Source organism: Entelurus aequoreus, linkage group LG11 (genome assembly GCF_033978785.1).
Source record: "Entelurus aequoreus isolate RoL-2023_Sb linkage group LG11, RoL_Eaeq_v1.1, whole genome shotgun sequence".
Taxonomy (NCBI): Eukaryota; Metazoa; Chordata; class Actinopteri; order Syngnathiformes; family Syngnathidae; genus Entelurus; species Entelurus aequoreus.
Genome location: NC_084741.1, coordinates 39,214,723 through 39,242,355, shown reverse-complemented (window position 1 = coordinate 39,242,355; position 27,633 = coordinate 39,214,723). Strand labels below are relative to the sequence as shown.

General features: G+C 37.9%; 1 protein-coding gene across 8 annotated transcripts in view; it reads right to left on the bottom strand.

Annotated features, from left to right (window-relative positions):
* Positions 1-1,349: 1,349 nt before the first annotated feature.
* The window catches only part of LOC133660104 (glucocorticoid modulatory element-binding protein 1-like), a 54,166-nt gene continuing 27,882 nt past the window's right edge, over positions 1,350-27,633 (bottom strand). For 2 of the 8 annotated variants that reach the window (XM_062063244.1, XM_062063245.1), the window contains 9 exons: positions 24,389-24,482; positions 23,730-23,788; positions 23,368-23,489; positions 23,157-23,260; positions 21,469-21,653; positions 15,469-15,594; positions 10,383-10,517; positions 10,077-10,190; positions 1,351-2,687 (listed from right to left, as the gene is read on the bottom strand). In XM_062063244.1, the coding sequence (XP_061919228.1) occupies positions 2,230-2,687; positions 10,077-10,190; positions 10,383-10,517; positions 15,469-15,594; positions 21,469-21,653; positions 23,157-23,260; positions 23,368-23,489; positions 23,730-23,788; positions 24,389-24,474 (1,389 nt within the window). In that variant the 5' untranslated portion in view covers positions 24,475-24,482 and the 3' untranslated portion in view covers positions 1,351-2,229. Of the gene's footprint in view, positions 2,688-10,076; positions 10,191-10,382; positions 10,518-15,468; positions 15,595-21,468; positions 21,654-23,156; positions 23,261-23,367; positions 23,490-23,729; positions 23,789-24,388; positions 24,563-27,633 lie in introns of all 8 variants that reach the window. The other 6 variants (XM_062063239.1, XM_062063238.1, XM_062063241.1 and 3 more) reach the window with 4 other exon arrangements.

Sequence of the window (27,633 nt, the reverse complement as noted above, 5' to 3'; positions counted from 1 at the left end):
TCTGACCTCCTCCTGCCACACGTTCCGTCCCGTTCCCTCAGGTCTAGTGATGCTGGCCTCCTGGAGGTCCCCAAGACCAGGCGCCGAACCTGGGGCGACAGGGCCTTCTCCGTGGCTGCCCCCTCTCTCTGGAACGCTCTCCCCAGGCACATCAGAGAAGCCCCCTCCCTCCCTACCTTCAAAACCACCCTAAAAACTCACCTCTTCACATTAGCCTTTCCAAACTGACCCTGCCCTTGGTGTTTCTTTATTATTATTATTTTTTTTTTTTTTCTTTTCTTAGTTTCTTTTCCTAATAAAGTTGTTTTAACCCCCCCCCCCCACACGTGTAAAGCGACTTTGGGTATCTAGAAAAGCGCTATATAAATCCCAGGTATTATTATTATTATTATTAAAGTCAGGACCCAGGATGGACCACTCCTCCATGCATCAATTGGTGATGTCTCTGCGCTGTTGACTTGTCCCCATTCAAGATGATCCCCTGCTGGCTCCACTATGGACTGGAATTTCACATGAAGTCAGGACCCAGGGTGGACCACTCCTCATGCATCAGTCGGTGACGTCTCTACGCCCCGACGTGTCTACATGCAAGAGGATCCCCTGCTGGCTCCAGTGTAGACTGGACTCTTACGTTATTAACTGTATCGACTCGGCATCCATTGCACCGGTCACCCATGGGGGATCCCCAAATCTGCGGTCCCTTCCAAGGTTTTGCGTTGTTCCCATTTGGTTGAGTTTTTTCTTGATGTTGTTGTGGTTTGTGCAGCCCTTTGAGACATTTGTGATTAAGGGCTCCTGTATGTAAAACTTTGATTGATTGATTGAATGATTTCTGAGGCTGAGCCAATCAGTGGCCACGATACTGAACAGGGCGCTCCGATTGGTTTGATCTCCTCTAGTAGCCAATACTACTGTAGTATTGATATTTTTTGTTTACTTAACCATTTTTATGCTTGAAAATGTGCTTTAAAAAATGTTTAAAACATTCAATAAAAATTTGCGATGTGGTAAAGAGGCAATATTAAAAGCGCGATGTGGGACGACTGTATTCTTTTCCCTGGCTTTCGTGAGTAGTGTGTATTAAAACAGGAAGTGAACAAATAAACGAGTGATTGTTTTCTTACAAAGAAGGGCTGGGATTAAACACAATGTGCTTCTTCGTACTCCTTTTCTGACTAATTGTAAACATAAGATATGCTCCAATTTTACCCTATTTGCATCTTCCAAATAAAGTAAACTCAATCAATCCCTCTTCGCATCACAGTGACCCACAAGAAATACAAAAAAGTCAAACAACGGCTATTTGCAGTACCTTTTTATTTCTTTTTAGGCAGATTTTTCCGGAATGTTTAACTGTTTTACTCCAAATTATACCTGTTTGATATTAGAGGTCTCACTGTGTATGGATTCAAAAGTGTGGATATGAAAAGCTGCATAGTGATTAAATCCTCGCTTTTTAACAGCTGCAATCGTGTTCACGCATGAGATGACATGCATTGATGAACAACAAGCTAAGAGAGTATACTATTGGTCATCCATCACACGACGTACTGCACTAATGAACAAAAAAACGCAGTGATTTGTGTGTGTGACCTCAAATCCAGCATGTTTGAAAGGTCAATACCCAAAGGGCAGCTTTGCAGATATAATTTCTTATTGATTTACCCTCTAAACTACCAAATAATAGCAGCAATGGTGGAAAATATTGAGACTGCACCAGTGGAGCATTAACCGAGGGACATTAGCATTTAAAACAAATATAGCTTTAAGCATGAAGTGATTTATTAAAATATGTTTCATAAATCATACAGGGTCTTTATTTAGAAACAAAACAACGCTTTGACACAATATAGATCAGATTTTTTCTATTGTAAAAGATTTTTTCATTTATGCTGAAGCTTTAAAAAGGTCTGATTATTCTTCAGTGCATAGAGCCTATGTCTGCCCAATAACAAGCATGGATCTAGTCTTACAACTTTCATAACAACTTGCTTTTATTGTGCAGCATCTTTACGCATTATTGCACATATTGTGACTAAATACAAGCCTGAGTGAGGTGTTTAAAAATTAGCGTCATAAAAAACTCAACACTTATACAATCACTCACAAAATAATTTTTCAATACAAATATTGTCAGAAATGTGGCATTTTTCCACACTTCCCCGACTACTTTTACACGAGGGGAAACATAGAAAGTAATTTGCTTTAGACTTTGGGAATATCTTGGTTTCATTTACTTTTGAGTTTTTTCAACCCCTTCCTCCCCAAAGCCACCTTTTGAAAGTCACGCAAGGTCTCTCCCTCATTTACCTCCTCGCTTGCTAGCTGAGGCTGAAGCGTGCACCCCCTCTGTCCAAGATCTTGGCGTGTCCCCAAGGTTAGTCCTTGTCCGGGCCTGTGCACGTTCCCCGCTTTGTCAGACTGGCAGAGCGCCCGCGCCCTCTCTTGGCCCTTACCGCGCAGTCCCCTTTGCGCGAGGAAGTGGCCGACATGCGTAGGGTTGATGGAGGGTGGATGAGTGTGCGGCGGTGCGGGTAAGCCCACGAGAGAGAGAGGCTGGATCACAGTGTTGCTGACATTGGATGGCGGGTGTCGTTGGGGTCGAAGGTGCTTGTGGGCTGCAGTTTTGTAGGATGGGTTTTTAATACAAGCCTGCTTCCTTCTTTCCTTTGACAGATCCCCCAGTGCTGTGGAGAGATGGAATACAAGTTATCGCATAAAAACTCTATGCCAGGAGTGCCCAAAGTGGGGACAGTGGGCCAAATTTGGTGTGTCGAGTTATTTGGTTTGACCCGCCACACTGTTGCTTCCCAAATGTAATATTGTAAATATGTATATATTAGCGTACCAATATTTTGGTACCAGTACTAACTTTTCGGTACTTTTCGATACATTTCTAAATAAAGGGGACCAGATTATTGGCTTTATTTTAACAAAAAATCTTAGGGTACTAAACATATGTTTTTTTTTATTGCAATTTAGTCCTTAAATAATAATAGTGAACATACTAGACAACTTGTCTTTTAGTAGTAAGTAAACAAACAAAGGCTCCTAATTAGTCTAATGACTCATGCAGTAACATATTGTGCCATTTATCATTGTATTATTTTGTCAAAATTATTAAGGACAAGTGGTAGAAAATGTATTATTAATCTACTTGTTCATTTACTGTTAATATCTGCTTACTTTCTCTTCGAACATGTTCTATATACACTTCTGTTCAAATGTAATAATCATTTATTCTTCTGTTGTTTGGATGCTTTACATTAGTTTTGGATGATACCACAAATTTGGGTATCAATCCAATACCAAGTCGTTACATGATCATACATTGGTCATATTCAAAGTCCTCATGTGTCCAGGGACATATTTCCTGAGTTTATAAACATAATATACATTTTAAAAAAACAAAAGAAGATGTTGTGACGCCAAAAAATATTGATGTAATCATAGTAGTATCGACTAGATACACTCTTGTACTTGGTATCATTACAGTGGATGTCAGGTGTAGATCCAACAATGGCGTTTGTTTACATTTTGACGCTGGTGAGCTACGTTGTGTAGTGAAGAATGTTTAGCTATTTCTCGTCCTGCAGGGATGATACTTGTAAGAAACTTACTTTTTTTGTCGCCATGGAAACCAGGATTAGTGATTTAGAAGTAGCTAAAACACTGCCGACTGGGGCTGGACTTTAGCCGCTAGCTAGCTAGCCATGTCTTAAAGCACCTCTTCCTGAGGGCGTTTCAGTGCTATAACTTCACCTTTATCGTTAGTTTTTAAGCCAAAATGCGTCTGTTCTCCCTTTTCGGTCTACACACTGTGTCTGCTTGTAAGTACTCCGTGATTGCGTGCTACCGAACATGTTCGTCTGCTCATAAACTAGCAATGACGTGACGACGACGGGGGGGTGGTGGACCAGTACTTTTCAGAGGCGGTATAGTACCGAATATGATTCATTAGTATCGTGGTACTATACTAATACCGGTATACAGTACAACCCTAGTATATATTCATAATGACCTTCTCCTGGGGGTTTCCGGGTCTGATGTAGCAAAAAATTGGATTGTATCAGCTTGCATTTAAACTTGCCAACATGAGCTCTAATACAAGCAGTGTGTTTACTTGTGCTAAGATGGACAACTGGATAACATATAAATGTCCTCCAATAAACACACAAGGCTTGTATTTTCTTCTATTTAAGTGCATTTACAAAATGTAAACATTAGGGGTGTAACAATTGATCGATACATCGATATATCCATTTATATTCATAAATTTGAAGTACCCGTATTTTTCAGAGTATAAGTCGCACCGGAGTATAAGTCGCACCTGCCAAAAATGCATAATAAAGAAGGAAAAAAACATATATAGGTCGCACTGAAATATAAGTCACATTTTTTGTGGAAATTTATTTGATAAAACCCAACACCAAGAATAGACATTTGAAAGGCAATTTAAAATAAATAAAGAATAGTGAACAACAGGCTGGATAAGTGTACGTTATATGACTCATAAATAACCAACTGAGAACGTGCCTGGTATGTTAACGTAACATATTATGGTAAGAGTCATTGAAATAACTATAGCATATAGAACATGCTATACGTTTACCAAACAATCTGTCACTCCTGATCGCTAACTCAGATGAAATCTTATACGTCTAGTCTTTTACGTGAATGAGCTAAATAATATTATTTGATATTTTACGGTAATGTGTTAAGAATTTCACACATAAGTCGCTCCTGAGTATAAGTCGCACCCCCGGCCAAACTATGAAAAAAACTGCAACTTATAGTCTGAAAAATACGGTATATCGATCTGTGCTCGGCAAGTTTGCCTTTCAAGAGGCAAGTATTGATCCAAGATTGTTTAAAAAGGGAATCCATCGATTTTATTGATACTACAAAGCAGAAAACATTGGATTCAAGAACGGCAGACTTTTACATGAAGTCTAGCACTTGTAATAATAAGGATTTTAAGCGTTAAGTCTATGTTTACCGTCTGTGGCGTCATCAAAACAAAAATGGCGGATATCTGTGATGGTCGAGAAAGGTCATAACGAGGTGTGATATGTGTGTCTATGTGCCTTTAAAAGATGGTGCTGTTGTGTGTGATGTGTGCGAGTGCGGCAGACTAGTGAAAGGACTGTAGTCGGCGAGTATTTGGGTGTCTCTGTGTTCAGTGTTTAAACGTGAGCTGTGACCAACAGCAGGGACACCTCTCGTTTATATTTATGTTTTGACTCCTTGAGTTTGTTACCGCTTGTTAAGAAAGCGTCTGAGAGTGCATCGCTGACTGTCTCCTTCTCCACTGCTGGGCATTTCAATATCATAACTGTTAGCTACAGCACGATTGCAGAAGCCACAATAAATACACAATGATAAAGCCGCAACACAACTTTATACCACAGAAGACACGGCCGACACAATGGAAGTGAGAGTGCAAGTTACCGACTTGATAACGACTCCCAGAAAACAAGAAGTTATTTCATGAGTATCAAATAATACAAAAGATGAATCAAGGAGGCTATGGAAGTGAGGGACCAACACCATCAACAAGGATGAGGAGACATACATGCTTCTGTCACCGGCGAGAGAGGGCGGAGAATAGATACTGAATGACTGGGTCAAGGAACTTTATTTAGAGGGTAATTCTACTATTAAAATGTTGGTTACTATACTTGTATTGAAAGTTGCTTGAATGTTTAAAATGTGAGAAGAAAATGTTTCCTCCTGCTTATTCAACCTAAAGTTTTGGTTGCACTTTATTCAAATACGATGTGAATGCATTGGCCATTAATTGTTGTTTACTTGCTTGTTTGTATCCATCATTCATTTAGACATAATTCCCTTACAAGAAATAACAGGAATATAGGAAACTTCACCTGCAGTGTTCAGTATCCACTAATTATTTCACAGTCACACTGCTTGAATTGGTTTGCTAACAAATTATATCTACTGAATCGTAATGACAACCACAAATATCAAATAGAATCGTTGTTAAAAATGAATCTTTCACTCATAGTAAACATGGTAGGCTACTAAATGTTTGCAGTTACACAACAGCTAAGCACACAAGCTCGACGGTGTGTCCGTAATTGAACAATATTGCAGTCTAAAACACATTTGTAAATTTTAAAAAGTGTCAAATAATTCTAGTTGCATATTACTAACACATACAAAGTCTCCAGCACAAAAGCGTACTATAAAGTATCAAGTAACAAACGTGTGCGCATCATTCAACTTATTGCGTTATGAACTTAATTAGTATGAACGCCTAAAACAACAATTACCACCCAGTTCAAAGAGTCCATTCCAGACATTTACAAATACATACGTTAGCGTTTCTCATAACTACTTTTGTTCTCTGTTTGACCGACTTCCCTTGATTAAACCTTTCTAACATCTCACACTACAAAATAACAAAATGATGTACAAACGTATGATGATGTCGGATCGGTCAATATTCAAGTCTCCAAAATTGATATCGTATCGGAAGTGAAGCGCTATAGCGCTATTTATAGCGGCGCCATGATCACTTCCGTGTGTCCCTATGTTTACGAGTGGTCAGCTGCTTCATTGCTTCCTTGCTCCCTGTAAGTTTATTGTACAAACGTTTGTAGATCATAAATCATGCCTCTCACTTGAAAAGTAAATGGCTGCTTTGACAGCAATTTAGTACCTGGAACTGGCGAGAACGACACGAAAAGCGCTTGTCCCCCAATATATTTGTGGCAGCATCGGACAAAGTTATGTTTAAATTTCACTTAACTGTAGTTAGTTCGGGGACCTTTGATTCATGTTTGAAACAGTTTTTAAAAGCCAGGGAGGCTTAACCCCTTGTTAATGATAAAATAATAATTGTATTATAATAATATGTTTATTATGATCAAATAATGATAATCCTACAATACATGAATCAGCTGATGGCTTAAGTAAAGGAAAACTTAACATATTTATAATCATATTCAAGAAAATAATGACAGGTTGTATGATTATTAGAAACTCACTCATTTATATTAATATTTGTCGCCACTATTTTGTAAAATATTAAAACAAAAAAACACATTTAAAAATAAATACATAAAAGACCACTAAATAAATTAGGGGGGGTTTAAGAATATTTTACGGAGCCTTTAGTCACCTTAAAAAGGCCAAATGACGGCAATGGATCGAACGCTTGATGAAAAACATTATTGATGAAACTAAGACATAAACATCTAAATATCGTCTGCTTTCTGATCATGGAATGTGCCATCTGCTGTGCTTCCGCGTTATCACAATAGGAAGACTGACACGTGTAGAACGCCGGATACAATGATGGACCGATGTATATATGCAAGAACAAACTGGTTTATAATCGCATCGTCGAGATGTATCAATTCAATCTTTAAAAAGCCAATGTTGTCTATATTTATAAAACAATATTGCCTTTTTCCCTACTTACTCCAAATGATCCATTTAGAATTTGCACCATTAGTGCCGTTTTTTCCAATTGTGCCGTCAGCAGATATCTCCATGTATGGTAGAAATGTACCAAGTCCGTCATTGTAGTCCCATGCTGTAGTCAATAAATGCCTTCTTTTCCTCTATCTTATGGTGGGGCAGACTGGCTCGTAGATGCACCTTCATCTTCCGCTGTTGCCATTTTTGAGACAACGTAGCTTATAGTTCTAACTTATATCTGTCAGTAAACTCCATATGGAAGCATTAAAAATGACAGCATGGCTGACAGGGAGAAGACGATGTTGAGGTGGAGCCATGTAAATAAGCATACTTGCCAACCTTGAGACCTCCGAATTCGGGAGATGTGGGCGGGATTGGGGGGGCGGGGTGTTTTTAGCGGGGGGTGTATATAGTTTAGCCTATCTCAGCTGCATTCGGGCGGAAGTATTTCTTATATATATATATATATATATATATATATATATATATATATATATATATGAATGAGTATATCCGTTCGGCCACCGTGTTCAATGGAGAAGTCTGATCTACAAAATTTGCAGGCAGCATACCCCTTCCCCTTCGAGCTGTCCTGGATGAACTGAAATTATTTTTTCCAATCATTTTGGAACTTGCAAGCGTACTTCTTCTTCTTACTTGTCGTCGCCATGTCTCTTCTTTGTTCTTCTGCTTCGTCTCTGTTATGTTTTTGGACATTACTACTTGCCGTAGTTTTGAAGCAATGCATGATGGGAATCCGGATGTTGTGTGTCAGTGTATTAACGTGCCGGCTGGAATACACACATGTTGAGAAATAGCTCCGTGCCTGCCTACTTTATGGGTTATAGATAAACCTATGGATAACGGAGACATATATATTAGTCTCCTTTTCAGGTGAGAGAGGACACTAAAGGCAGTGCCTTTAAGGCACGCCTCCAATATTGTTGTCCGGGTGCAAATCGGGAGAAATTTGGGAGAATGGTTGCCCCAGGAGATTTTCGGGAAGGGCACTGAAATTCGGGAGTCTCCCGGGAAAATCGGGAGGGTTGGCAAGTATGTAAATAAGAGCGCCCAAAAAATGGCGCACGTTTAAGAGACGGTCAGAAAGCCGCTTTTAAATGGTCTGTAAAACATAATCTAAGCAACATTTTGACCAAAGAACCACCATTACATGTTATGTAGACCACAAGGAAGAGCTTTAAATAGAAAATAAATCATAATATGACCCCTTTAAGTTGATAATTCATTTTTTTTGTGCATGTAAACTGAGTGTTGGAGTGTCGGTGTTGTTAGATTTAGGAGGAGGTGGGAGCCCTTTAGGAGTCGAATAATAATAATAATGATAAGTAATATGTAAGACCAAAATGGGGCTACAGACAAAATCTTGCTTAAGATATGCTGTGGAACCTCTTCTAAATCATAAAACAACAGCGAAACAGACACTCAGCATATGGTTTGAGACGTCAACATGTGTTTTGCTTTTCCTTTGGCTTTTTAGCGACATTCACTCCTTGAGGCTAAGTTCTTTGAAGCAGTGTTTTTCAACCTTTTTTGAGCAGAGGCACATTTTTTTCATTGAAAAAATCCAGAGGCACACCGCTAGCAGAAATCAATAAAAAATGAAACTCAGTTGACAGTAAAAAGTCGTTGTCGCAATTGTTGGATATGACTTTAAACCATAACCAAGCATGCATCACTACCGCTCTTGTCTCGAAGTAGGTGTGCTGTCACGACCTGTCACATCACGGCGTGACTTATTTTGAGTAGTTTGCCGTTTTCCTGTGTGTAGTGTTTTACTTCTTGTCTTGCGCTCCTATTTTGGTGGCTTTTCCTGTTTGGTTGGTGTTTTCCTGGAGCAGTTTCATGTCTTCCTTAAACGCTATTCCCCGCACCTGCTTTGTTTTAGCAATCAAGACTATCTAAGATGTTGCTATCCTTCTTTGTGGGGACATTGTTGAATGTCATGTCATGTTCTGATGTACTTTGTGGACTCAGTCTTTGGTCCACAGTAAGTCTTTCCTGTCGTCCAGCATTCTGTTTTTGTTTACTTTGTAGCCAGTTAGATTTTAGTTTCGTTCTGCATAGACTTCCCAAAGCTTCAATGCCTTTTCTTAGGGGCACTCACCTTTTATCTATTTTTGGTTTAAGCATTAGGTACGACGACAAACCCTTGTCGTCTCACACAACGTGTTCCCGACATCTACAAAGCAATTACCTACCTGCTGCCACCTACTGATATGGAAGAGTATAACACGGTTACTCTGCTGAGCTCTAGACAGCACAGACACTCAACAATGGCACAATATTTGTGGATTATAATTACTGGTTGGCAAAAAATATTTTTAACCCAAATAGGTGAAATTACATAATCTCCCACGGCACACCAGACTGTATCTCACGGCACACTGGTGTGCCGCGGCACAGTGATTGAAAAACACTGCTTTGGAGGCTTTACTTCTACAAACATCATGAAGATGGCACTTTTTATAGCAGAAACACACTGAGGTTGTTTCCAATAATTTCTGATTTATTTGACATGAATTGTCCTAAACCGCTGTTCGACCTCAGAAGTGGCACTACTGTGCAGTACAAATGATAGCTGGCTACATGTATTCTATTGCGTTCCTCACCATAAACGCTTTCATCTTTGCTGTCATCCCGCTGGCTGCATCTCTGCTCCAGCACTTGCTTCACTGAGTCTAAGAGGCCAAACATCTCACACAGGGAATTTAATATGATGGCATCTGCAAAACAAACATTCACCACTCAATGTTTGGTACTATTTCTTATCAATATGTTCACAAGGTTCAAATGAAAAACAATTATATTTAGCTGGGGGTTGGGGGGGCTTCTGTATGAACATGTACTTGATCCATATTGTACTCAAAGCAAATCAATTTTCTGTCAAAACTCAATAATTTCTTGTTTTTTTATACCCGTTTCCTGCAACTCCGTCTCGGTGCGAACCTCAAGTCCCTTCAGAGTAGCCAATAACTGCGTCTGGAGACCGGCGAGGACACCCCCCATCAGTCCGCACTCTGCCACACCCTTCCACAGGCTCAATATGGCATCTAGACACCAACAAACACGGGGCAAAAAAAGTCATATTACTTGAAAGAAAAAAACTATGACAATGTAAAATGTATTCTAATTCGTTTTGTGGGTTAGGTCAGTAAACAGCAATAAATACAGAACACATGTCTAAATAAAACATGCACACTAAATCAAGGGAGGAAGTCTGCTATGAGAAAAATATATAGGGAGGGAGGGAGGGGGAGAGGGAGAGAAAGAGAGAGTGCAGCAGTGGCAGAGATGGAAGATAAATCAGCAGTAAAAACAAGGTCAAGTCAAGTTTATTCACAGAGAAAATGATATGCTGAGAGCTAATGTGCTTCAGATTTTAAACAAGGATAAGACAAACAGTAAGAAAGGAATTAGTTCCACAGTGACACTTCATTAGGTACACCTGTTAATACAAGAGATGTGTTAAGGATGAATAATGATGAGGTTTATGTTTATTAGTTTGGTTGTAGTTTGAAGCGATACAGCCCAAATATAGTAAAATGTTAAATTATGGCAGATTATTTTAGTTTTTAGTAATCCATCCATCCATTTTCTACCGTTTGTCCCTTTCGGGGTCACAGGGAGTGCTGGAGCCTATCTCAGCTGCATTCGGGCGGTATTCGCCACACCATCGCAGGGCCAACACAGATAGACAGACAACATTCACACTCACATCCCCAAGTTGTGTGTATATACTGTATATATACATATATATACACACACACACATATATATATATATATATATATATATATATATATATATATATATATATATATATATATATATATATATATATATATATATATATATATATATATATATATATATACACATACATATACACATACATATATATATATACATATATATACACATACATATATACTAGGGGTGTTTCGGCTCGGTGCGTACTTCGGTTTAGAGGTCACGGTTCGGTTAATTTTCTGTACAGTAAGAAAACAACAAAATATACATTTTGGGGTTATTTATTTACCAAATGTGTAAACAATGGCATAACATACATATACACACAGGGTCTATTGCCAGGGTTAATGTGGTCAACATATATAAAATAAAAACTAAATAAGATAACGCTCAGAAAGGTTTCTTAACAAGACTTTTCTACATATAAAGTGCTTTTTTTGATTGATTGATTGATTGAGACTTTTGTTAGTAGATTGCACAGTACACTACATATTCCGTACAATTGACCACTAAATGGTAACACACCAATAAGTTTTTCAACTTGTTTAAGTCGGGGTCCACGTTAATCAACATTAAACTGCTTCAAATTGTTGCTCAGATAAAATAAAATGACAAAACTTTTCTTCTACATATAAAAAGTGCAACATTAAACAGTTTCAAGTCAACTCAGCCTCAGATTAACTTTTCTTTCTTCTCCCCCCAGCCTGGCAAACTTGGCAGTAAGAGGTGGGAGCTGTTTGCTCGTTTTTATCTTTGTTGAAGCGATGTTCACTTGGGGGTGGTGCCGCTTCAAATGGGTTAGCATGTTTGACGTGTTGGCAGAAGCATGCCTTACCGCTGCTGAACAATGTCGGCAAACCTCTGTCCTCCATTGTTGTATCGCGCCGCGCAGCCAAAGTGTTCCCAAACGGGGAGATCTTAACGAGGCAGGAGGGTCTTCCAGCTCTGGTTTTTACATGTTGTCCTAGCCCGGTCGCTGCTAGCATGCCGTGTGTTGTGCCTCAGTGTGCATTGTTTACACAACGTGCGCTACGCTACTTAATACTGTATGTCCGTGTGGAAACTCGTTCGGTACACCTTCGAACCGAACCGGAACTCCCGTACCACGGTTCAATACAAATACACGTACCGTAACACCCCTAATATATACACATACATATATACACATACATATATATATATATATATATATATATATATATATATATATATATATATATATATATATATATATATATATATATATATATATATATATATATATATATATATATATATATATATATATAGACCGTATTTTCCGCACTATAAGGCGCACCTAAAAACCTCCAATTTTCTCAAAAGCTGACAGTGCGCCTTATAATCCGGTGCGCCTTATATACGGACCAATATTGAGCCACAACAGGTCTCGCAACTACGGGATGCATAGCGTAACCCCAGACTCTACTGTAGTGTCTATTCTATGTGCCTTATAATGCGGTGTGCCTTATATATGAACAACGTTTTAAAATAGGCCATTCATTGAAGGTGCGCCTTATAATCCGGTGCGCCTTATAGTGCGGAAAATACGGTATATATATAAAAAAAATTGTTAAACGGTCTGTGATTGCTCGGAGGGGCGGCCCATTTTCGCTTTAAAACAGAACTTTGTATAAAAAGGTAACTTGTTGGTATTGCAGTGACAAACGTTTTTATCATCGGCGCACATCAAGTTTAAAATATCTTCTTAAAGCAAAACACGTACTCGAGGATGGTGCCGACAGTGTTGGCAATACTCTTGACAACTTTTTTTGTAAACAGCTACTAGCGACAAATCTAGTGACTTTTCCCGGGGATATTGCACTTTTTTGTGTCTTGGAGACTTTTTTTGTGCCTTGGAGACTCTGCTTGTGCCAATAGCTACACACATGCTAGCATGAATGCAAGCCACATCCGCAACAGGCAGAGAAGAACGCTACGATGGCAAAGTTTACTGATTCAATGTCAACAAAAGTAGCACAGTTAAGTTCAACATATGCCTTTGCTAAACGGACAGTCCCCGCATGTAGGACATCTAACACCTGTGAAGACCAACTCCTGCAAGAAGATGTCATTCATATCACCACAGCTGATCTGTTGTACGGTACTTTAAAGAGGCACAATTACATCAAGGATAAACCAACTGTACCACACAAACAAAAGCATCAACTTGCAATGCAGACTAAATGTGGATTTATTTTGCTAGAGAACATTGGACATCTATAAGTAATCACAACAAGCTGGGGTCACATTGTACCAAAAAAAGATCAGCATTGTCATCTGAAAAGGTAAACAAACTTGTTTGTTTCATCAACTGTTTAAACTAAAGAAGAGTAAATGGTGCACTATGTTAAGTTGTTTATGAGTGCGTATGGATTAGTAACTGTACCTTGTTTGCAAGATTATTGCAAACTGCAAATACTTTCAAATTATGCACTTAATTTTTACTATACTTACTTTCACCTAGTTTTAAACAAATCAATGACTTGAAGTTCAGTAAAATATTTAAAAAACCTTCTTGTTTGACATTCTACCAAATCGCATTTGTACCCCCCAAAAATTGGGGGTATTTTCTTCAGCAAATTTGCAGGCAAATAATAACACTTGATTAATCATAATTAATCACAGGTTTAGAGTGGGATTATTAATCACTTGACAGCCCCATGTATGTGTATGTATATATATATATATATATATATATATATATATATATATATATATATATATATATATATATATATATATATATACAGCTGCCAGACATATATGTATATATACATATATATAATGTATTTATATGTGTGTGTGTGTATATATATATATATATATATATATATATATATATATATATATATATATATATATATATATATATATATATATATATATATATATATATATATATATATATATATATATATACACACTTTGGCAAATAACTTAAATAAACACAAAAACACATTTTTAGAAAACTTATTTTATTAAATGTAGAACATTGTTGCAAATCAGATGAAGTATTTAATTTGTGGTATTGAATGCTACTTATGTATTTTTTTAAACAGAATAAAGTGGCTAGTGCACAATAACTAAATAAAAGTTTGCTTTCAAAGCCTTCTTATAGCCAGTGACTTACTTTGTAAACAACAACAAAAACGGCCCAAAAAAATATTTTGTAATAAGAACAAGAAAGAGAAAAATATGACTTAAGTATTGTTTATATTCTGATACTACTACTAAGTATCGATCGTATCGGAATTTGTATCGATCACTCCTACTTAACATTGAATGTTTAGCGGCTAGCTTCCTGTGTCGTCCTGCTCGGTGTGTGTGTGTGTGTGTGTGTGCGTGTGTGTGTGTGTGTGTGTGTGTGTGTGTGTGTGTGCGTGTGCATGCGTATGTAGCATGCTCAGCCCTTCCTTTTTCTCTGGTCCCCCAGTAATAATAATACTTGGAATAAACCTATATTATTTTCAACCATAGTGGTGAGGATTAGTATTTTAGAAGCGTCTTCAAGACGATGCGCTGCTTGCGGCCTGCTCTCAAATTGGAGCCTGTGTTCTGGCAATTCTTGGAATTTTTTGCATGAGTGTAACAAGAAATCCAAAAATCTCTAGTTTTGCACAAACAAAAAATTAGATTCGTTGATGATCATTATTGCACAATTTGCTATAAAAACATATTGCAGTGTATTAATGCTTGTTGCATCTCCCTGATACTATGTATTTGTGCAAGATGCTATTTTTACAGATAAGCCCACCGGGGTCCTGATGCAAAGAATTTGTGCAAGATGCTATTTCTACAGATAAGACCACCGGGGTGCAGCAACATGTTCACTTGCAATGAGTCATGGCTTTTTCTAAACTATAATACACTACCTTCTGTGGGGTATACAGCAATATCTTGGAATGTACTGCCACGTATGCAGCGTCAACACTGTTGAATGTTTCATTTGTTCAACAGCTTTTGTGAGACGAGCTGAACTTTTTTCTTCAGAAGTATCTCATATAGATGCTGTATATATCTGCATGACAAATTCAGGGCATTGCATAGATCCTTTGTTTCCTCCCAGAAGAGGATACAAATATACATTTCTGAACCAGCACTGAATGGAAATAGGGCTTTAATGCACAGGTAAAGCGGCGGCTGCTCACCAGATAACAGTGTAGTCGCAATTCTTTCACCGAACGACCAATTTTACATTGCATCTCAGCTCAATGTGTGTATCTTATTTACCAGGTGTATCGGTCCTCTTCCTCTTTGCATGTCCATTGGCTGTGGTGATGTTTGCCGTTTTCCACTCTCCTCCAAACTTATCCTCCAAAGACTCCTCGATGTCAGTTGAATCATGTACAACATCTCCTGAAATGAAACAGGGAGAATGTGCACCAATACTGGAACTGATTATTTGAGTTGTTTCATTAGAAACTTGGGAAAAAACATGCAGCGTTGAACACATCAGTTATTAACAGGACAGGCTAACCACAGGAAAGGAAGAGAACAGGGATCTCCTGTATTTACTTCTCTGACGACAGTCAGGAGACATATTTTATCCGAGAGTAGACTGTGGGCTGCAAGGCTGCTTCAGCAAAGTGGAGATTGGTAAGTATAATTCTGCAGCATGCACAGTCAAGGCACAGCGTCAAAAATAAGCTAAGATTAGCATGTATTTTTGATCTTTTTAGCTATGTTACAATTTTGCCAAGATCAATAGCTAAGCAACCAGACAGGCTTAACGCAAACAATTTGGTATGGACTTGGCACCCATGTACAGTAATTACGGATGTAACAATATAAAAAATGTATATCACGGTTATCGTGGCAAAAATCATCATGGTTATTGTTATCGAGGTAATAATAATATTAATAATGGATTAGGTTTACAGTACATAGCGTTTTTCTATTAGATACTCAAAGCCCTCAAAGAGAAGTGAGAACCCATCATTCATTCACTCCACATTCACACCTGGTGGTGGTAAGCTACATTTGTAGCCACAGCTGCCCTGGAGTAGATTGACAGTTTGCCAGTAGATTGACAGCTGCCAGTTTACCAGTCAATCACCAGTGTGAGCGGACCTGCGGGCAAGGGTGAAGGGTCCTGCCCAAGGACACAACGGAAGTGATTTGGATGGCAAGAGGCGGGGAGCAAACTTGCAACCCTCAAGTTTCTGGCACGGCTGCTCTACCCACCACGCCATATCACCCGAGGTAATGTTTACTGTGCCCAAAAAGTACACGTACCCACACTACAATCTTTTGACTAAGTTATTGTTTTTTAAAATAACTAAAATAAATAGACACAATGTTAAGAAAGCCACTATTTTGCATGTGTTGTGTTTCTTATGCTTCACTGATAATGATTGTCTTAGTATTTTATCTCTTTTAATGGCTAAGCTTTTATTGTTTTAAATATTGATTTGTACTGTAGCACTAAAATTTATTTAAATGAAAATCGAATATTTTATTTACTATTTCTGGCGAGCAATGTGGCGTCCTACTTTGTTCAGCCGTCTTTGAAGGCACCGTAAAAACACCTCAGCTCGTATTCCTTTTCAATATAGAATGATCACTCTGTTCAAAGAGAGCACAGCTTGTAGGTTCAATGTGCACAATTAATAGCTAAGTTGCTCAGATAGCAATGTGCTTATATGAATTTAGATTGGGGTATGTTGTTTCTTTATGGGGAAAGATGTTAATGTCTCTGGTTTTCATGTTAGCATTTAAGCTAGCAAGCTGGCGTTAGTCAATCTGTGAGTTTATCAAAGTGCATTTATCTCATGGTTTTTGGATCATTTTAATTTAAAACTAACACTGACATGCTAACGTTTATTGTTACGTCCCTACATGTAACCCAAGCTGATTAGGTATACAAACAATACCAACTCGTATCTGCTTTTGTCAGTGGAAAGGAGCATCAACAGAGAGTTGAGATAAGTAGGGACCAGTGGCATTTGTGTCACACAACTTTTGAAATCAGGGCTGCCTTAAGGGTCATGTATAACCTGGAAAAGTCATGGATTTTTGAAATGCAATTTCCAGGACCAGGAAAAGTGTTGCAAAATATTATTTTTCAAAAGTTTTGGAAAAGTCATGGAAATATATCATAATTTTTTAGATGAAAAATGTAGTTACTGTAGCCTAGTCTATGTGAGCATGCACCGTGCAAGCGGCTACAAACTGCAGGAATTCCCACTAGCTAGTTACTTCTGCTAGCAAAGTGATAAAGCTGAAAAAATGCCAGCAAAGTGCAGCTTTAATAATACATGGACTTTTAAGGATAAATCCAAATTGTGGCTACCAAAAGACACTGACCGAAGAGGTGCCAAATGCAAGCTGTGCAGTAAAACATTTGACATTTCAAATATGTTCAAGGCAGCGCTCGTTAGCCACTGAAGAATGAAAAGCAGGAGACTGTACCCACAGTAGCGAGCAGTGTAATGCCCATTGGTCAGTTTTCGAATGCTGATGCCATGAGGACATCTAGCAAAACGTATACTAGTTTCCACAGCAACAAGTAAGTTCTCAAAGCTGAGATACTGTGGGCTCTAAATAGAATAGAATAAAATAGAATGCCTTTTTTTGTCACTATACACAGGTACAATGCGATTAAAAACAACTCCAGTATCAGTGCGACAGTCTACAAAATATGCAAAACATAGGAAGAAAATTTAAAAAAAATAGTGCAAAAGGAGGTAAGGTGCACAGTCCAGTCCTGAGAACGATTTATGTTTAATGTGCTATTTACAGGAAATTTATATTATATTATATACATACATACAGAAGCATTCAGATCATGGGTGGAAAGCAAAAATTGCACTCAGAGAGGTGCTAAACTATAAAATCAGTGCCTATGAGAGTTCACCGTGAAATGTGTGAATTTACCCAACTAAATCAAATCATTCAAGGAGCATGCCGTCTTTTCATCGCTATGTTCCTGGACAGTCAGATAGCAGCAAAATGTAACTGTGGTGAGAGCAAGTGTGCCTATGTATGTGCATCTGGGCTTACTGTATTTAAGTGTCTGGTGTTTTTGTTGTTGTTGTTATTTCGTTTTGTTTTGTTCGAAGATTTAACCCAACGAGTATTACATGAACAATAGTATGTTACGATAATTCGTTTTCAGTTGTCCCATTGAGGTAAAATAGTTTATTTGGTCATGGAAATTCAGTTAACACGGAAAATCCGTGATGAAAATGTGTAAAAACCCTGTATCTAAAGTGTGGCCCGTGGCCATTTTTGGCCCGTAGGTAATTTTTTTATTTTGGCCCTCGACATATACTGAAAATTGGAATTAAAATAATTTTGTTATTACTTAGATATACAGTGGTAAATCACTTTGTGTACGCTTCATTTTACATTCTTTTTTTTTTTTTTTCAGATGGAAATTTTCAACATAGTTTTCCCCAGTTTTTGTTTACCATCTTGATTATTGTGCAGCCAAACATTGCTGGTAACAAACTAGTCTGTTTGCTCGAATATCATTCAGCAAAGTAGAGTTCCCAAACAAAGAATCTAATGTGTTGGTGACTCACTGCCTGTTCTGCTTTTAATCTATTAAAGGTGCCAGATGTAGTTATGTGGCCAGAAATGGTACTGCAATCAAGGTCAAAATTCTGTAGTCCCCTCCCACTCTACATGACTGAGGTTGCCAGATACGCAGCCGAATCCGAATCCTACTCCAAGGAACTTCAGATGGCAATCGATGAGTCCTACGCTGTTGGTTTCTCTTGTTTATGCTTCTTGCAAGATGGTTTACTAAGTAATTATGCCACATTTTACTGATGTCGATTAGCCAAATGTATTTTTTAAAGCTACGCAGCAATATTTTAGTCAGGAGTCGGGACAGATTGTTGGCATTACCCTGCCAAAATGTCTAGTTTGACCGCATGGACCACCATCGAAATAATTATATATAATAATATATTATATATCGCATAGGCCTACTTTTATGGCAAGCCAAGGCCAACAGTAAAATTACCGCCACATTTTGTTCAGCATAACTCCATGTTGCATCCAACCTGACGCACTGCATTCTCTTCCATGTACGCACATCACCATCTTTCAGTGCAGAGTGCGATTCTATGAGCCAACCCACGTTACACAAAAAACATGATACTCATAAATCATATAGCCTACTATATCAATACACACAGTAGAAAATCATTACATGTATTGCATTATATTGTGCCAAGCAAATACCACCCCATATGTGCCATACATACACATACAGTACCAGAAACCGTAATTAGCCGTGATAATGTTGGAACACATTTCCTCAGCGTATCAGCATATTGAGAACGAAATAGGCACTGACACTACCCATATCCACATAGGTTTTATTTATCGAAAATATATTTTGCCCTGTCAGTTGGATGACACATCAACATACAGGCTAACGGGCATATATTTCCCCCGTTACCCTATATGTCGATGTGTCTTAGCATGCTAACTCAGCATTTTAAAATAGAAGTTGAGAACATCACACTATAAGCATTCGTTGCACGAACATACTAGCTTTGTTAGACAACATCATAGACTGTATTGGACAATATAGTTTACATACGAAATGTCCATTTCCATTTATTACAAGTAATAAGAAAACGTAAATGACTTACTTGCCTATCTAGGACGAAATTAGCAAGTTTGGTGTCAGATGAAAAAATCTTCTCCGCCTTCAATCGTCTCCATTTTTCAAAGGCATCCCAGATACAAATTCTCATTTTGTTCCTGGTTTTGTCATGAATAAGTTGGGAATTGTAATGACACCTTTTAGATTTACTAAGGTCTGACATGTTTAGTAACTCTACCAGTGGCAACCTGGATGTGACACACTCACAGACTTTGTAATTGGTCAAACGGTGGAGGGCGGGGCATCGAAATTAAAACAATAACAATTTTTCGGGGCTGTAAATCTTATTTTGAAATGAGGATATCCCGGCTGAACTACTGCTATCAGTTATAGAGGTATTTGAAAAGAACATGATTTATTAATGCCTTTTGACATATCAGTGCCATTTAATGATGACTTGACATGAAATTATTACATATGGCACCTTTAAGTATGACTGCAAAACCAGCCAACATGGGGACAAAGAAAGTTGCTGCTGCCAGCACTTTGATAAAGAAGGTGAGAAACACTATGGAATTGTTTACCCTCTCTGCTCATTGCCGTGTTCGCAAAAAAGAGTCTTCAATAAAAGTAAAAGTGATGTTGAATGTTCCTTTATCCATTTTATTCGTCATTTAGATGTATATTGCATTGTTTTCTGCATGTAAAACTATAATTATTTGCCATATGTGTTGATGTTCAATTTTTGGGGGGTCTGAAAAGGATGAATTAGATTTGCACTATTTGTTATGTTAAAAATTTATTTCATGAACATATTTTTATGAATATAATTGTATATATAAAAATGATATATTATAGTATGGTAAACTATATATATATATATTGATAACAATTGCTTTGGTTTTTGTAAGAGGATGCACCTGGGGATAGGTTGATGGGCAACACTAAATGGTCCCGAGTGTGTGAATGTTGTCTGTCTATCTGTGTTGGCCCTGCGATGAGGTGGCGACTTGTCCAGGGTGTACCCCGCCTTCCGCCCGAGTGCAGCTGGGATAGACTCTAGCAACCCCCACGACCCCGAGAGGGACAAGCGGTAGAAAATGGATGGATGGATGGACCTTTTGAAACGTATTACAAGCAAAACTGAGGTACGAATGTATTATATAAGCTCTGTTACACATATTTCCTTTCTTACTTTAACACAAAGGCTAATTGCTAATATGTTATTGTTTTGTATATTCCTCAAAGTGACCCTCACATCATTTAGTTTTTCGGTACGTGGCCCTTGGTCTAAATATTTCTTAATCCTGGAAGATCCATCCATCCATGTTCTACCGCTTGTCCCTTTTGGGGTCACGGGGGGTGCTGTAGCCTATCTTAGCCGCATTCGGGCGGAAGGCGGGGTACACCCTGGACAAGTCGCCACCTCATCGCAGGGCCAACACAGATAGACAGACAACATTCACACTCACATTCACACACTTGGGCCAATTTAGTGTTGCCAATCAACCTATCCCCAGGTGCATGTTTTTGGCGGTGGGAGGAAGCCGGAGTACCCGGAGGAAGATAGATTAACTAAATTCTGTGTTGCTCAATGCAGCGTTACGCAAAATGGGGAGAACCTTCAGTAAGAATCAAAGTGAAAGTGCCAACAAAATAGGGTGTACCTGTCAGGGGAGGCACCTGTCCTCCAAGAGGCTCCAGAGTCAAACATGAGGGGTTGGGCTGCACTGAGGTCCCCGGAGGAACCTGCGTGCTGTTGATCAGCATGTCAAACTTGGTGCTGCGGCACGTGTTGCTGCACACCGTGTCATGCTGGTAAAAATCTATCTGGCCGGAGTCCATCATTTTCCTACATGGGGGAGAACGCAGGTTAGTGTAAACGCATAACACAGTCTGTTATCACACACAGGGTTTTTTCTAGCAATCCGACGACACAAAGCTGGTGCATTAAACGGAAAAAAAAGAGCAGCTATTGCCTTTTAAGTTGAGTGTATTGACATCTGACTCTTTAAGAGCACGAGCAAACAAAATAAAGAGATGAGACCAGATAGTTGGCAGTTTGTGGACAACATGTTACACTACATTCTCCTTGTAATCTGTTGTGGCCAGTGATGGTTCTAGCTGTGGACCACATGGGCAATGCATTCTCTAATTAAAGAAAGGGCACCTATGATGATTTTAATCTACATTTAAAATGCTTTTTTGTGGTCTCGATAATATGTATTGGATAAACTTTGGTGTAACTTTTGCTCCACAGTCACTTTTATTACCAGTTTTTTTAGTCTGTCTGCAAAAACAAAAACAAAACATTATATAATATATATTCAGATATTAAACAATTTTTAGACATTTTTTTATTAATTACTTTTTTATTTAGGAAGTCGGGTTTTGGGTAGGTATTTCATTATTGTGAATATGACTAACATGTGAGCTATAGCGTAAAATAACCTGCCAACAAAATCTGAAATTAAAGATTATTTTTAATATTTCAAGAAATATATCTCCCAATTTAGTACATCAAACTTTTATTTATAAAACGCTTTTCATACATAAAAAAAACAACAAAAATGTTTTTTATGAGAAAATTAGTCTAACACCCAGTGAATTGTAAAACATTGCTCCATTGATCATGGCTTTTTATTGTGGTCTTATCTCGGAGTCAACATTCTCAGGATTGATTGAACTAACTCAGATCTGCTGTTCAACACTCAGAGTTTCCCATCTAAGGGTAAATTAACTCAAGACTTAAGGTTTAAAATCAGAGTTTGTTAAACCTGCTATCTGGAATCCTCCCCTGGAAAGGAGGATAGATTTTGTTGATAAATAATCAGAATCTCTGGTGAGTATGATGTATTAAAAAAAAGATTTTGGCATTTATGGCATGTATAAATTGTGTTAGTTGAAGTTACATAATGCTCAATGTAAGTAGCAGAAATGTGATTCGGGCATATCAGTGACATTGGATTCAAAGATAAAGTTTAATTTATGTTTCTTGCTTTAGTAATATTCATCCGCAATACATAAAATGCTTCTCTATGTCATTCCACACTTTGTTATAGTGCATTCTTGTACATTATGATGGGTTGTATCCAGTACAATTGAGACAAGATAGTGTTGGTATTAAGAGGTGGATTAAGTTGGTTAAGTCCCACTGAAGGCCCAAGTACCAAAGGTATGGCTCGCCCCTGATCAACATACGATTGTTACTATGGGCAAAATAGATTTCCATTATCTAACTGTTTAAATGTGGCACCTTAAGTTTTACTATTGTACACTAAAGTGAGCATGTTGATAAAGACAGCAACCAAAAGAACAGATAGACATATGGGAATAGAAAGCAAAATGAGTCTACCTGAGCATAACCCCGCCCAGTCTGATGGCCCTTTTCCAGTCCTTGAGAGTGGCTTTCCCTGCCAGGTGTACAAACTGCTTAGGACTGATAAGCTGGTCGTTAAACTGCAAAAACAAGACAAGAGATTGCCCTCAGAAATTTGCCTGCAAGCAACACACAGACAAATAAAACCCAGATAGCAGCTAGCACTTGATGTGTCACATCCACTTACTTTCACGCATCTAACATTGATTCCAGGGCACACAAACTTCTTAAAGAGTAAAACAGCTCTGCTTTCTCCACAAGTGATGGGGTAGCCATATTCCACACTGTCTCCCTCTGATTTGCTGTCTTCTACAGGCAAAACAAATTTTGAGTGTCATTTTTGTAACATGTCAACATTACAAAAAAGTGTGAATGTACATTTTTGCATAGGTATCAGGAAAATACTCTCTTGGGTGCTCATGATCATGCTTGTCATCACAATTAGTCAATCACAACCTCTGCAGTTCACGACAATAAAAAAATGAAAACATTACATTTGCTTGAAATTATCAATATGGTTAAAAAGTGATTAAGATGTAATTTACTTACCATGTTGTGTCTCTATGGCCAAGACTGTACTGCTTGTATCTGCATTGTCATAATTTGCCCTGCAGAGGGAGACAAAGTGTCACAAATATAGAAGAATTAACTATGGTTGACATTTACTGTAAAGCTACAGTATGAGAGCTTAGAAAACAAAGCAACGACTTGACAATGTTTTTTTCTATCATCTCTATTTGATTTACAAAAGCGAATATATGGATGTATTTGAATATACAACTGATAAGCATTCTCACCCAAGCAATACAATTATTTTTGGAAATGGAGGTACTCTGCATAAAGTGCATCACATTCATAAATTGTGCACATTTGTGAAATCTCCTAAATTACTGTGAAATCAGGTTTGCATTGTTTTATTTCAAATTCTGACAGTGTCATTCCAAAAGAAATACTTGGACAATAAAGCTGATTCTGATTCTGAAAATAAATACTGTTATCATTGTAAGTATTTAGATGTAGAGGACCCCGAAAGGGACAAGCGGTATATGGCTGGATAGATGGATGGATGGGTTGAATGTATTGGACTGTACAAAGTAAATACGTATATGAGGGTGGCTGGTCGGCACATATTAAATGTTTTTTTAATATTTGTACTGTTCAAACAGGAAACGTGTGCAGTGTTTTTATTATAACCACCACGGTCTTACCCGTGCAAGATGGGCTGCAGGTGCAGTATGACTTGAGTCTTATGGTTGTTGCCACTGGACTCCCCCTCCTCTTCCTTTTCCATCATGAGATCCCCTGCAGACACAATGACCTCAGCACCCCTCCTCACAGAGCTGCACGCACAGAGGCCCAGCCACGCATGTTAACAGCAGTATCTAGACCAAACACATGCACGCAGTGACGCTATTTTAATGGAGCAGCAACACATGTCAATGAGCGCCTCCCTCCCTCCCCCTGGAGCGGCGTTGTCTGACATGCAACTGCCATAGAACTGAACCCATGGTGGGCTTAAAATGACTTAATCCTCACATGAGATGTTATGGTTTCACTGTATGCATTAAGGTACAGTACGTGCTGCATAAGGAGACAAATTGTTGCAGCAAGTAAGAAGCAAGCATGGGGGATCAACAGGTGATCATGTCATATTGACATGTAGGTCAAAGAGATCTGGTAGTGTACTATTTAAGGACTAGAGGTGGGAATCTTTGGCCACCTCAGGATTCGATTACGATTATGATTCAGGAGCTACGATTGGATTAAAAATCGATTATTTATGCATCTTTAATTTATGTATATTGATGCAGTTTTACATTTTTATTTTCATTTAAATAAGCGTTTATCACTTGCAACTTTTAAAAACAGTGCATTTGTAATAAGAAATTCCCATCACATTTATTAAATTAATGGAAATGTGTGCAAAACAGGAACATAAGTGCCCTATAATAAAGGAGCTGGTCAGATCTCTTGGTGAGGTGGTTCACTGCAGTCAGACAAATTTTAGAACTGTCTTCATCACTTTATTTACAATACATAAATCGATTATCGACGTTTACTCATCGATTTTATAAACGTCCATGACCGAATTGCGATGCGTCTAAAAATCAGTTATTTCCCCCACCTCTACTAAGGAGTGTTGTTTAATCGTGGTTGTCATAGCAAAATAATGCATCAAAATGGCATTGAGAAAAGTCTAGGGTATGCTATACACACGATATACCATTAAGGGTGTCCAACTGGTATAGCACATGTGTTACATTGTTTTCTTTTAGTTTTATCTATGTTTATTTACAAAGTTTTTGTCTAAAATGATTTTAGTCCTCCACTTATCTAATTCAAATATTGTTTATATATCCTGCACTTGCTTCTATACAAGGGTCCATGCCATTAGTTAGTGAATCAAAGCTACAAACCTCTATCAACATCCTATTATCCATATCCTAAATCATATTTTCTTATTTTAAAATGCTATTACACAACCTATGAACCTTATCTGCCTTTGTTCCATGTATTATTTAAATGTATGGCAAGTGTAATTTGTTTCAGATATGCTTAACAGTGTGAGTAATTATCTACGTTTACTCATCGATTTTATAATTGTCCATGACCGAATTGCGATGCGTCTAAAAATCGATTATTTCCCCCACCTCTACTAAGGACTGTTGTTTAATCGTGGTTGTCATAGCAAAATAATGCATCAAAATGGCATTGAGAAAAGTCAAAGGTATGCTATACACACGATATACCATTAAGGGTGTGCAACTGGTATAGCACATGCGTTACATTGTTTTCTTTTAGTTTTATCTATGTTTATTTACAAAGTTTTTGTTTAAAATGATTTTAGTCCTCCACTTATTATCTAATTTAAATATTGTTTATATATCCTGCACTTGCTTCTATACAAGGGTCCGTGCCATTAGTTACTGAATCAAAGCTACAAACCTCTATCAACATCCTATTGTCCTTATCCTAAATCATATTTTCTTATTTTAAAATGCTATTACACAACCTATGAACCTTATCTGCCTTTGTTCCATGTATTATTTAAACATATGGCAAGTGTAATTTGTTTCAGATATGCTTAACAGTGTGAGTAATTATCGACGTTTACTCATCGATTTTATAATCGTCCATGACCGAATTGCGATGCGTCTAAAAATCGATTATTTCCCCCACCTCTACTAAGGACTGTTGTTTAATCGTGGTTGTCATAGCAAAATAATGCATCAAAATGGCATTGAGAAAAGTCTAAGGTTTGCTATACACACGATTTACCATTAAGGGTGTCCAACTGGTATAGCACATGTGTTACATTGTTTTCTTTTAGTTTTATCTATGTTTATTTACAAAGTTTTTGTCTAAAATGATTTTAGTCCTCCACTTATCTAATTCAAATATTGTTTATGTATAAATGATAAATAAATGGGTTATACTTGTATAGCCTTTTCTACCTTCAAGGTACTCAAAGCGCTTTGACAGTATTTCCACATTTACCCATTCACACACACATTCACACACTGATGGCGGGAGCTGCCATGCAAGGCGCTAACCAGCAGCCATCAGAGGCAAAGGGTGAAGTGTCTTGCCCAAGGACACAACGGACGTGACTAGGAAGGTAGAAGGTGGGAATTGAACCCCAGTAACCAGCAACACTCCGATTGCTGGCACAGCCACTCTACCAACTTCGCCACGCCGTCCCTATATATCCTGCACTTGCTTCTATACAAGGGTCCATGCCATTAGTTACTGAATCAAAGCTACAAACCTCTATCAACATCCTATTATCCATATCCTAAATCATATTTTCTGATTTTAAAATGCTATTACACAACCTATGAACCTTATCTGCCTTTGTTCCATGTATTATTTAAATGTATGGCAAGTGTAATTTGTTTCAGATATGCTTAACAGTGTGAGTAATTATCGACGATTACTCATCGATTTTATAATCGTCCATGACCGAATTGCGATGCGTCTAAAAATCGATTATTTCCCCCACCTCTACTAAGGACTGTTGTTTAATCGTGGTTGTCATAGCAAAATAATGCATCAAAATGGCATTGAGAAAAGTCTAAGGTTTGCTATACACACGATTTACCATTAAGGGTGTCCAACTGGTATAGCACATGTGTTACATTGTTTTCTTTTAGTTTTATCTATGTTTATTTACAAAGTTTTTGTCTAAAATGATTTTAGTCCTCCACTTATCTAATTCAAATATTGTTTATATATCCTGCACTTGCTTCTATACAAGGGTCCATGCCATTAGTTACTGAATCAAAGCTACAAACCTCTATCAACATCCTATTATCCATATCCTAAATCATATTTTCTTATTTTAAAATGCTATTACACAACCTATGAACCTTATCTGCCTTTGTTCCATGTATTATTTAAACATATGGCAAGTGTAATTTGTTTCAGATATGCTTAACAGTGTGAGTAATTA